The sequence below is a fragment of the Haliaeetus leucocephalus genome, unplaced genomic scaffold (assembly GCF_000737465.1).
Source record: "Haliaeetus leucocephalus isolate CR32 unplaced genomic scaffold, Haliaeetus_leucocephalus-4.0 Scaffold849, whole genome shotgun sequence".
NCBI lineage: Eukaryota > Metazoa > Chordata > Aves > Accipitriformes > Accipitridae > Haliaeetus > Haliaeetus leucocephalus.
The window spans coordinates 2,024,820-2,037,376 of record NW_010973285.1 but is presented as its reverse complement, the minus strand read 5'-3'; the positions used below and the strand labels follow the sequence as shown (position 1 = coordinate 2,037,376).

Genomic DNA, 12,557 nt, shown 5'->3' with positions numbered 1-12,557 from the left:
ACCGCCTCCCGCACCACCCGCTGGGAGCCGCCAGCGAGCACCGCCGCCATCTTGCGCCCGGGCCCGCCGCCGCGACCGGGGGCGGGGCGCTCGCAGGCCTTGCCCCTCGCCGGCGCTCGCTTCCTCCCTCGGCGCCATGGCCGCCTCCGTGCTCGGCAGAGGCGTGCTCTGGAGCGGGAGGGCCCTCGGCGCTGCGGCAGGTCGGTGGTCCGTGGGCAGGCGGCAGCGGGGCGAGGGCGGGGGGGCGCGCTGAGAGACGTCGCGGGCCTGTCTGGGCCGGGCCCTCGAGTCGCCGTGGTAGCCGCTGGCTGCCGTGGCCGCCGCCGTGGGGAGCGTGAGCAGGGGCGGGGTGCTGCGTGGGGACTTCTCCTTCATGCGTCCATATATAAAATTGGGGACAGCTGTAGGAGGACGTAGCGCTAACATGCGGTGCGGGAGGGTGTTCTTAGTTTGTTCCACCTTGCCGATTTCATAGCTTAATATGTTAGGACCTGCCTTTTTGGGTCACGGGAAGCCGCACGGACTTGTATGGAGGCCGCCAAACCCGCGGCAGTGAGTGTTCAACAAGACCTACTAGTAACTCAGGTGGCAGAAGCACAACCAAGACTGATGTTTTTGAAAAGCCACTTTTCCAAAAAATCCTGGCCTTTGGAAGAACTGAAGTCAGTAACGTGTACCTGAAGTGTGGTGACGATGGGTAACTTTGTTGTGCCCATTCACCTTCCCCGAGCAGAAATTTCTCTCTGCTGCTTCCTGGTCGCTGGACACCCTTGTCTCAAAAAGGCGGCCGGTTCCTCTGGCTCTGGCTCTGCCCAGCAGTGAACCGGTGTGAAGAGCTCAAACCAGACCTCCAGCTGACCTGAGCAAAGCCCTGTCATGCAGACAGTTGCTTGTGCTATAGAAAACAGTTCTTTAACCCCTCATGCCTGCTAGTGGCATCCTTAGCTGTGAATGAGCATACGGAAGTTTATCCTAAAAAAATAAAAATCAGCAGAACCCCAGATCTTTTGTGTGCCTGTTTTATCAACATAAAGAAAAATAGCTTTAAAAGAAACCCCACCAACTAAACAAAAATACCTCTTTTTCTTATTTGCTAACAGTTCGGTAAAGTGTTGTACGTATTCTCATATTCTGACTGTGGAATTTTGTTTTTTTGGACAAAAATTTGCAAAGGTGTTCGGAGCTGGACGTGTATGTATACTTAGAAGGATGATGAAGAGAAAAATTATTTCACACTCAAGAATAACAAACTTTTAGTGGTAGCAGATAGATTTTCACATAAAGGCTTTAAGGTAGTTGCTAAGAATTCTGTGTAGCGTAGTAATGTCTATTTTTAAAATATTTCCTGTTTCTTCACATTAATTTCTGCAATCTTCTGCATTTATTTTTATATTTTCCTTCAACAAATTTTATCCAGACGTTCCTCGTGCATCTTCAAGGCCTCATCGTTTGCGAGTGATGCACAAACATTTTTTTTTTTTCTTTGAAATGAGGCATTTTCCCTTTTTTTTCCCCTTTTGTTTCAAAAGCTAGAACAGTGTCTTGAGCAGATTTCAAAGGTGGTACAAAGACTATTTGGAAAAAAATTTCAAAAACATTTGAGTGAACTCTGCAGTTCACAGGAGACGGAAAAAAAGGAGATGATAAAAAATGAGAGTGTTTCCAGATGAGCATCTACCTTTCATGTCCAGTGAGACAAATCTCTAGAGGTGGAAAAAATAACGATACAACAACAACAGAAAAGCCTTTTTGTGCATATTCATCTTTTTTTGCTTATGCTTTTATGCCTATGTTTAGCTAATTGTTAGCATTTGATGAAAAACATCTGTGTGTACAAAGAAGCTATCCTTTATTGTTGTCTGGGTTTTTTTCTTAAAATACAGAGTTCAAGTTTGGGAAGATTTGTTTCGTGCTGAAAAAAAAAAGGGGGAAAGCTTTTCTGTTGTAAGAATGATGAGGTAATTCCACCTACAAGGAATCTGAACTGTTATGGTAGCTGCTGCAGCCAGCTGTGTCCTAAAGACAGTTTAATGCATCCAACTCAGTAAATGTGACAGGAGAAGGTGATACCTAATAAAGTGTTAGTTTGTTTAGAAATGTCTAAGCAACCTGGCTTATGTAGTCATTTCTTCATTAGGTAGAAGATCTCTTCTTTCTGCGGCCTATGTGGACAGCTCAAAATGGGAAAAGAGGCAAAAAGAGGAGCATAGCCTGGGTAAGAAAAGTTTGTTTCTATTTTTTACTTTGACTAATTAATTGCAACCTGAACTCATTTTAGACTAGCTCATCACCTATATATACTTCAAAATAAAAAAATGCGTGGGGCAAAACGCTTCTGAGGTTCTGTGTCAGAATCTGCTCAACATGTTAAAAATCTGTCATATATATTCGAAGCTATAATGCAGAAATAAGTTAGAATTTGCCCATTTAATTAGTGTTTGGTTTCTACAAGCTGATTTTTTTCTTTCACAAAATCCCAAGCTTTTATGAATGTCATAGTTTTTTTGTCTGACAGTTTAGACTGTCTCCAAGTGTCCTCTTCATTGACGTTGTTTTAATTGTAATGCAGTGTGAAAGAAGACCTATAAGTATTACAGGGCATTCCTGTTTAAAAACATTTTCTTAAAAGAACATTTTCCTCAGAGTTTTGCAGGAGGCAAAGCTAAAATTTCAACAAGAAATGTAAATTTTTTGTTTGGGGAAAAACAAAACTAAACATTTTATTTCCGAGAAGTTGTACATTAAACTGTATCTGCATATGGTACTGAGATCTTTTGTGTGAATTTCATAGCTAAATTTTTTTATTGGATTACATTTCAAATGACATTCCACCGTCTTTTTGGTGACTATGTTAAATAGAAAGCATCATGCAAAACATTTTTCCATGCTAAAGATATATATGCATTATTTTCTACCACGAGTATTTTGGAGATGCCTTAATGCATAATCTTTGTCTTCATTTTTCATTCCTGGGCCCCTGAACTGTGCTTGTTAATTGTAACACAGATTATGAGGCTGACAGAAGAATCAGCAGGTAAAATTCAAGGGCTTTTGTCTCAGACAGGAAGACAGAAAAAATGATCAGAGTGATGGTTTTTATGCACTAATTTGTTGCCGTTAGTTGCCTATAAACAGCTAGGTTGGTATTGTCAACGTGTTTTACTGTACATGGGCCAGAAACAGCTGGTGGGTGCTCATGGCTGTAGCTTGGATCCTGCAGAGACTGTTAATACCTTGTAAGCCTTTACTGTCAATAGGACTGCTCATGCAGTGTTTTTTTGGCTGGAGCCACAGACTAGTGCCCTGGTTCAGTTCAATGCATTTGAACCAGTTGCCTCCAGATGAGAAAGAGTTCTTACTTTGACAAATGTCACAGGCGATAGAAGAAAACGTTGTGCAAGTGCTGGTACAGTCCATGTTTGGCTTTCCCCAGGCCTGGCAAGACCTTTTGTGACTGCTTGGCAAGCACAGTTCTTGCTGCTGCTCTGCCGACAGTCTTGACCCAAAGCAGATGTCTGTTCCATGCTTTTCAAAGAACTGCTTTGCATTTTCATTTTCATCAAGAAAACAAGTTAACACAGTGTCAGCTGTATTAGCATTTTCAAAAAGGAGACAGCCCTGCAGACGTCTGCTCTGTAGCTGTCAGCTGTATGGGTTGCACATGTAATCTTGTGTGAGGTAACTGGTGATTGTAGCTAGAGTGAATTCCTTGTGTTGAGGAGATGCTCTTTTATTTGTGTATTTCAGACACTGTTTCAGAACTGTTATTCTGCAAAACTGTGTTGTGAGAATACATTTAAAGGAAAAAGAAGTATTTTTGATTTAAAGTCAGTTCCATTTCTCTGCTGCAGTGATGTGGTGCCATCCCAGACTCAAACCCATTTACTGTGTCCATAGAAGATACGCTTTATTCTCTTCTCCATAGTCTCAGTGTAGCACTCCCAAGCATAAATGAGTTTAGCAAACTTCAGTACTGAAAAAAGTATGGGAAAGAACAAGACTGTATTTTATGTACAGAGCACATTTGTTCAAAACGTAAGAATTGAAAATGTGTTAATTTGGAATTTACAAGCTGCTTGCTGGTAGGAAGACACCTGTCTAGAAGTAATTTGGACTCCACTTATTAAAAATGAGATATCAACGAAACAGGAGGCATGGCTGAACATAGATTCTCCAATGTTTCAGCTTGTTCATCATTAACAAGGGTAAAATTAAGTGACAGTAAGCATCTTGATGAGAAGAATACCAGTTACCAGAAACTGAGGGGACAGCAGAATCCAGTGAGATATGAAATGCCTTTTTTTGTTAGAAACCCAGAATGGCTCATCTGCAACACCAGGTGGCAGTGCTGCCTTTACAAACTTGAATAATTTCCATTCAGAGCCTTCTTTGGTACAAAGCTGTGGTTCTTTCCAGAAGCTGCTAGGGAATGTGGAAGTACTGAGAAATGTGAAACATATAAATTTGTAAGGCAAAGTGCTTGCCTTGGCCTTCCTTTATATTTTAATTGGGTCTTTAAAATAATTCAAGGTTTTCTTTATATAGAAAATGAAATGTTAGCCTGTGTGCTAAGGTATTAGCTCTGCCCATCACTCCCAGGACAGGTAGACTTTGCATCACGGTTGTATCTGCTTTCCCGTTGCTGCCCCATCACTGGATTTCAGTCCTTACATGGTAGCCAAATGTGCCACTTGTTGATGTGGCTACATGCTGTGGATAGGTTCACACTGAGAATCAAACTGAAACTGTGTTGATTTCCTAGGCCAGCAAACCGGTATTAGATGTCATAACCACTGACTTGGAAGGTGAGGGTCAATGCTTTTCTGGTCATTGTTCTGAATCACCCTGTTGCAGGCTGCAAGACATTGAGTTTCTATGAACAAATGAAAATAGAAGTGAACATGAAATCTCAGATACCTATATCCTAGAGACAACTGTGAAGTCATGTCCAGAAGTTAAATGGCCTCAGCTCAGACGTACGGTTTGTTTTGTTAGTTTGTTTAAATCCATAAGGTTCTGTAACATCCAGAAGTATGTTCTTAGAGAAATTAAAGTTTTGTAAAAGTTTATCTTGTAGAAATATATTTTTAGGTGATGTGTATGAGAGATCATATGTACTATGACTATCAGATAAAAGTGCTTGCAACTTATAGCTGTTGGAATGTACATAAAATTTTGCTTTGGCCATTAAAACATTTATTTGGTTTATACACCAATGTTAGCGTGCTCAATTTTTACTACCAGCAGTGATAGGAGACTTGAGCATTCACATTCTTGCATTCTAGTACTTCTGTCAGATGTTTTTAACTAAGAAGTTTAATTTTGATTATTGAATAGCAATTTATGGAGCAAACTTGGTTTACAAAAGGTAGATCAATTATTTCAAGTCATGAATATGAGAAAAAAGTCTGGTTTTAGATGCTCTTCAGAGAAAACAAACCAGGAAGGAATCACTCACTACAAATTATTCATATCTAGAAACTACAGCAGAAACAGCAATTTGTCTGGAAACAAAGCTAAATTTCCCATTAACTTGAGTTGTCTTCTAATCTTTAAGGTTTAATCAGCTTTAATTTTGTTGTGACTCCTGTACCGGAGCTGATAGATGAGAGTTTCATGTTGCTTTCCATGCTAAAGTTCTGATGGAGAGTTCTAGCTTTGTAGACAGCATAAAAGGTCAGTCATTAAAATTCTGTGGTGTGAACTCTCCCAGAGGAGGCCTGTGTGTAACAGCTAACAGTCTTGGGATCTTGCACTCATAGCATTGTATTCATTTGGTTTATATTCTACTTAAGTACTCAGTGTTTCCTGAAATGGGCTCTTCATCTTCATGAGCACATAGACCAAAGAAGTGCCATGGTCAGGGGTTGAGTATGGCCTAACATGGTCTTAGGTATCAACTTACAGTTTTCAGAGAGTGATGCGCAACCAAAATAGTTCTGGAATAGATAAACGAACTCCCAACCTGTGCAGCTTTCTGTCTCAGGTCCATGTTGCTGTGTCATCAAACACGGCAAATTTCGGAGTTAATACTTTTTTCCAGTTACCTTGAAATGCAGATGAAGAGTATTGGATGGCAGTAAGCTTAGTATGTTTAGGCAAGGATCTAGCCAGTTCTTACTTCCTGACAAGATTACCTGGCTGTAGCATCCATTCTCTGTAACTTATAGCACTACTGGGAATGCCCCCAAAGTCTTTATCTACATGCTCCCTCCTGACCTTTGAGGGTGCTGGAGAGACGGGTAGTACAGAGTCAATACAGACCATTCTTGTAAGGATATTCCCACCGAAAATTCTTTACCATTAAAAAAAGTTAATCTGCTGTTTTAGTAGTTATCTGGTATAGCATGGCCTTGGTGGCCCACATCAGCTCAGTATCCTGTGTTGTATTTTGTAGGAGCTGGTACTTGCCTCAGTAACTTTGCCCCAGATTTCCCTTTGCTTTCATGGTCATGAAATGCTTGCCTTCCCTCAGACAGAGATAAATGCTCTTTTTGTGTTTTGAAGAACACCTTAAAGTACCTCAGGAAGGAAGGTGTTATGTAAATACAAAATACTGGTATGTGGCAGACAGCAGCATTGTACAGACTAAGAGTCAATCATTTTATTCCAAATCAAGGCTCTGTCAATTTTACTGCAGCAAAAATCTGCACATGTGTTGTAATTTTAGAGAATACCTATAAGGTCAGAGTAGCGTTGAATGCCATTCGTAGTGTTAGAACTACATACCCCTCAGTATTCATTGGCGGTACAGGTGTGTTTTTAAGCTGAATAGTGATACCACTTGTTTTGCAGACAGAACATAACATGTACTTCAGCCCTCTGAGGCACAGCATGTTTATTGGTGCAGTGCTGCTTCCTGCCCCTGACAACTTTGCCAGAGTAGAAGGCTTAGTCAATTCTGATGTGGTGCTGCAAGTTGTGCCCACCTCACATTTGATTGACAGGTGTGGAGGTTGGATGACCTTTTTGGAAAATGAATCGTAAAACGAGCCAACCTGTCAGCTCTTGAGGTATGGCCAATGGGATTAACTGAGAGGTGTCAAAGGAGAGGCTGGTTTAGTAACAGTTGTAGTCTTGGGGTGCAAAGGATGAAGCAAGGTACTACTAATGGTGCGGAGAGAATACGTTAGATTCGTGGTCCTGGGAAGATGCAGGAGAATAGAAAGAAAGAGTACGATTGAAGTCTCTAAATTTTATAGATTAAATACATCAGTTCACGTCTCAGCTAAGAATCAAACAGCTGACACTAAGCATACAGTAAACAGCTTGCTCTTCCTGAGTCGTCATTATTTTCCAGGAACAGGACAAAACTAACACTCTAAATTAAATTGATTTAACTTCCAGTTAAATTCTGTAAATTCATTAAATGGAATGGTTGGCTACCTGTTCAGCAGTCAGAAGCTTAAAGTTCTCGTATGGTCAGATTAATATTGTTAAACGACTGCTGGAGCAGAATGCTATAAAGTTAATAAGGTACTGGCACAGTGCCCAGTTTGATTAACAGGATTTCTTTGGATTGCTGTTTGTGACTAGGGTTTATCAGTATGGTACTGCTTGTTTCTGTATCTCATTGTTTTACAGTAAAATAAAGGAGAAACCCATGTCAAAAGCACTGTCCAGCATACACTAAGCTTGAAAGCAAGTGTGAGTTTTAAAGACATCTGCTCAGTTTTTTTAGATGATTTACATTAGTTATGCTAATTTCATCCAAGACATTATAGGGTAGTTTGCTTGTTTACCCCTTCTTTCTAGTAAGTTAAAATAATCATGTTGAGAACCTTTCCATCTATTATTTTCTGTTAAAGTATTTGACAATAATTGAAAGTATTGTTTTCATACAACTTCAAAATGAGATGTTAACAAGGAACCAGAATTTGATTTCATGAACAGAGGTTCTATTCTAGGTTATATGATAGCTCTGCAGATTTTCCTGTAATGCCAGTTGATTAAACATACTCTTTTTCTGTTTTCTCCAGCTGACTTAGCCCACTTAATGGACAGAACCTATGAAAGAAAGCTGCCTGTCAGCTCTTTGACAATAGGCCGGGTAAGGAAATAAATCCCAATCATAAAGTGATGGAATGCTTATGAAATCAAGTGAGCTGAGAGGGGATAAATGATATCACCTCTGCTGGGAGTTCTGGGACCGTAAATGTCTTGTTACACTGTTAGATTGCGGTGTAAAGCTGTTTTATTGTTATTTTGTACTCATTAGGTAGTACCTAGACTGTAGGGTCTTCAAAACAGAAATAGTTTTTTTTTCTCAGTAAAATTGGGCCTCACTGTTCCTGACTATGTGTTTCCCTGATATATGTTCCCTGCCTTCCTGTGGTTTCTGTCTTAGCGAGAGCTTTAATGCCCCCTCAGGCACTTTATAAGAACCCAGGCTGCTAAGGGAATGCAGTGAATTAGCACACTGCCTGTCTGCATGCATCTTCCTCCACTTTCAGGCTCCTTTCAGAGTGAGGCAGAGGTGGATACATTTTGCCTCTGTAGTTTTGTTTCCTTGCCTCAGCAGACTGAGGCAAGACAAATGCTGGCATGGGATAAGAAAAGCCATTGGTTTTACTGGAATTAGTAACTAGTTCCATCCTCTGGATGGTTTAATCTGGGGAGGGGGATGGAAGGCAGAGATGTGAGATGTGCTTTTAAGTTCCCTGTGTGTTTGTACTGCAGAAGGAGAATAAATATGTCACTTGTTTAAAAAAAAACACAAACCAAACTAGTTTCAATCTTCAAAATTATCCAAAAAAGCTGAGGCACCATCCTGGTACCTCACTAACATCACTAATTAGGATCGTTGGCACCACTGATGGAGGAGTCACAGAACAGTGACAAGATGTTGTACATCTTTGTACAGTTACAAGATCAAGCATTTATACAGATCAAGCGTTCAGACAGAGGGAGGTGGGTGTTCTTCTCCCTTTTATTACTTAATCAGCTCTATTCCTTTCTTTTGTGTTCTTGCTTTGGGCTGACCTCTTCCCTGGAGAAGTGGCATTTCCAGATGGTGAAACAGCTCCCCTTTCCAATACCTGGAGCTCACATCAGATTCTTATTTTCTAAAATGTAAATAAAGCACATGGGCTTGCTATTGCCACACTGAAAAGATGAGACCTACATGTACACAGCGTGCAAGGAGGGTTAAGAAACTGGAGATCAAGTACCAGTCAGCTGAAACTATTATTTTTAGCTTATGCTTAGAATGAAGAGAAGTACTGCCCTTGAAAACATGTTGTTTATATAGTCTGAGCTAAAGGTATTATGTTGGGAAGCCTCTGGAATGTTCCAGCATCTCTATGCTTATGTTAGTAAAACCTACAGGAAAACAGGATTCACTGTTACCATAAGACAAAGTCTGGTTGAAAACTTGGCTTTTATTTAAATAGTTGATAGCACTAGGAATTTTGGAAGATTGCCTGGAGTAGACAAGGTTTTAAAGGAGAGGAAAATTGTGCTTTACAGCATGGGGGGTGATTTTTTCTTACGATTTTTTATGTGTGGTGAAATACAAAATGCTGTTGCTGCTGTCCTTCAGGATTTATAGTATGAATAGGCACAACAGGCAAACCTTAGGGAAAAGAATATTTTTTAGAAAGAGAAGTAAGGCATATCGAGACTCACTCAAAATTGGGGAAGAAAAAGTAAGGATCTGAATGTATTCTTAAATTAAAGAGCAAAAAGTTCAGAGAGGAGCAGCAAAAATACGGGGTACTGAGCTATATGGACATAATTCTCAGGTGGTCTCCATGTTTTCAAGGTGCATAATGTTTCTTAGAGGTGAGGAGGGGAGTTCTCCCAGTTTTTTTAAAAAGATTTGACTTTTAGCAGTCTAGAAGAAACCTGAGTAGGAGCAAACAAAGACTTGAAGACCTGCAGTACTGTCAGACACCTAAATATGCCAAACAAATGTATTTTGTTTATTGAAGTGGCATTTTCTTCTAACAGGCTTTGTGAGTGCTCCCTCTGAGGCTTTTATTTCTTTTTTTTTTAATCAGTTCGTTGACAACATTACTTCACGAGAGGAAGTGGATCAAGCCGAATACTACCTTTACAAGTAAGCATCTTTTCCCCCCAACATGAACTTTGAGACATACAAGTAAATACCATGAAGTCTTGCCCTTTTAAGACTCTTACCCTTTCCAGCTAACTGGCTTTGATTTCTGTTTTGCAAAATATGTGCATCTACTTGTCTTACAACTCACAGCTAAGGGCCTTCTTGGTAACTTCTCCTTTGTTATGGCTACCCTTTTTCTGGACCTCTGGCATTGACTCCTGTCAAGCATGTTAGTCTGAGTCACTGAACAGCTAGTACAACCTTCAGCTATGATTTACATTAGAGGTGCTGAAATTATAAGGAATTATGTTTGTTTACAGTTTTTCCTTCTGATACTTTTTTGTTCTCTAAGTCATAATTTAACTAAATTGGCTATACGCATATTTGCATGGGTAACTGTAGGACTGAAGGAAGCTTGTTTCCTTAGAATGAACAGAAATGAGAGTGGGCACGCTGTGGTAATGATCAACGCACCAGGGCTAAATGAAGTATAGTTTTGGTTTTTATCCCCTTAATACTTTGTATTCCCCAGATAAGCTGTGTCGTTCACCTAATGCATGGGTTTTTAAGGTTTTCTGCAGCTGTTTTTGTGTTGAGTGAAGCATATTGGGTATATTGTCAGGTTGAATGCTTGCTTATTTCAAGTTAGTACATCTCAATATTGACTTTAAGAAGGCAGTAATTCTTGCTGATCACTAAAATAAATTAGTTCTTTTATGGATGGTTGCACACACATTTTGAGAGCTAGGTTTCCTGACAGAGAAAGTAAATCACTCTGTCAAAGTGCATGAGAAAGCATCTTTACAAATAATGTCAGGTTGTTATTTGTAAATAATAAAGATTGTTATTTTAATGAATAAGTTTACCGGATGGCTGTTTTAAGTATATGCATAGTTTTAAGTGCATGACTGCATTAGACTTCTGATCTCTGTGATTCTTTGGTAATACTGGGGCATCATCTGAACCTCAGAGCTTCAAGATGGAAACAAGAGAACCCAGTTTGCTAATACTAGCAATATCCTGTAATGAAAAAATAAAAGGAGGAAGAAGAATCTCTCACAGAGAGGAGGCTAGTGGAGCTTTCATTCCTTCTGATCAAGATTTCATTAGTCCTGTCAGAACGTGTGGTCAGAAATCAGTTTTCCATCCTGCAACAGGTGAGATGGAAACAGGAGAAAGAAAAGCTAGTTTAAGGCAAGCCCTCATTTTTGTTTTACAGATGTGCTATTAGTACCCTTTGCTAACATTCTTGAAGATTGTAGAGTACATAGTGCCACACGGACTTAAGTTCTCTGGCGACAGGCCCTGTAGGGTAAGTGATGCCAAGAGACCTTTGAATGTACTGACATCAAGAGGAAAGTGTGGTAGTTTAATTGCTGAGCCTCAGAATGGTACAGATAAAATCCAGATAGTCGGAGCGAGATGTTCATAATGTATCTTACAGGTTTGTTAAAAACAAGACATTCAGAGAGCGCGACAAAAAATTAGAAGCATAGAAAACATTCCATAGTAAGAGGGAGAGAATAGAATGGGAATCTTTAACATGTAAATATCCTCCCCACTCTATCTGTGCCTGGTTAGTACATCAGTTTAAAATACAGGGGGTTTATCCTTAAAAACACATTCTAAAGGAGAGATTTGTGGTTCAAAAATAAGTACAGTTAATTACTGTTTCTCTAAGAAATAATTCTCCTGCAGCTTGTCAGAATGTAGTTACGTGCATATCAAATAGGATCATTTGTAATTGATACAGATTTTAGTAGTTTGTGTGGAGAGAATAGAGAGGTACTGACGTGTCACATGGCTTGTCGGACGTGCTTTGGTTGGAATTTTTCTTGTGTGTCTCCCTGTAATGCTGCTTTGTTTTGGTGTTGCAAAATGCTTGGTCTTTTGGTGATGTTAGCATCAGTTTTGCAGGAGACTTCATTCCAGCATGGTCCGTGAAACTATTCTCAAAATGCATTTACATGCAGGTAGTGAAACAGTGTAGAGAGGTCTGTAATTCATGTGAAAATGTAAAAATCCCAATTACAACATCAGCTTCCCTTTCAAATGAAAATAAGTGTGCTAGCTTCAGGAAATAGGAGATGTGGTTGGTATCCACAAGGCCTGTTTTATTGTTCTTCACATTTTGCACTTAGGCTGGAGTTCAAATGAAGGACATGTTTATCAAGATCCCTTTGCGGCTGGGAGGATGTTTGACACAGAGAAAGTCCTGCAAAAGTGGCCACACCATGAGACATAAAGGAGGTGGTAGAGAGAGAGAGTTAAGAAGCAGAGAAGCTTTGACAAGAAATCTCTTTTTCTGGCTTAATGAGAAACAGTTCAATGCACAATTTTTGTACTTTATGTAAGGAGAGTAAGCTTCTGAAAAAGAAAAAGGCAGTGTCAGCAAAAAGCTTTTTTCTATTTTCTAAGGTATACAAATCCATTGTGAGCAAATGGCATGTACACAGCCTGCTAAGTTGGCTGTATGGGCATTTGCCTGAACATAAAT

General features: G+C 39.9%; 1 protein-coding gene across 3 annotated transcripts in view; it reads left to right on the top strand.

The window, feature by feature from the left end:
- The first annotated feature begins 119 nt into the window (after positions 1-119).
- Positions 120-12,557, top strand: part of MRPS27 (mitochondrial ribosomal protein S27) — a 54,737-nt gene continuing 42,299 nt past the window's right edge. For 2 of the 3 annotated variants that reach the window (XM_010582791.1, XM_010582789.1), the window contains exons 1-4: positions 120-200; positions 2,138-2,215; positions 7,980-8,050; positions 10,002-10,060. In XM_010582791.1, the coding sequence (XP_010581093.1) occupies positions 137-200; positions 2,138-2,215; positions 7,980-8,050; positions 10,002-10,060 (272 nt within the window). In that variant the 5' untranslated portion in view covers positions 120-136. Of the gene's footprint in view, positions 201-2,137; positions 2,216-2,968; positions 3,035-7,979; positions 8,051-10,001; positions 10,061-12,557 lie in introns of those variants that run through there. The other variant, XM_010582790.1, reaches the window with a different exon arrangement.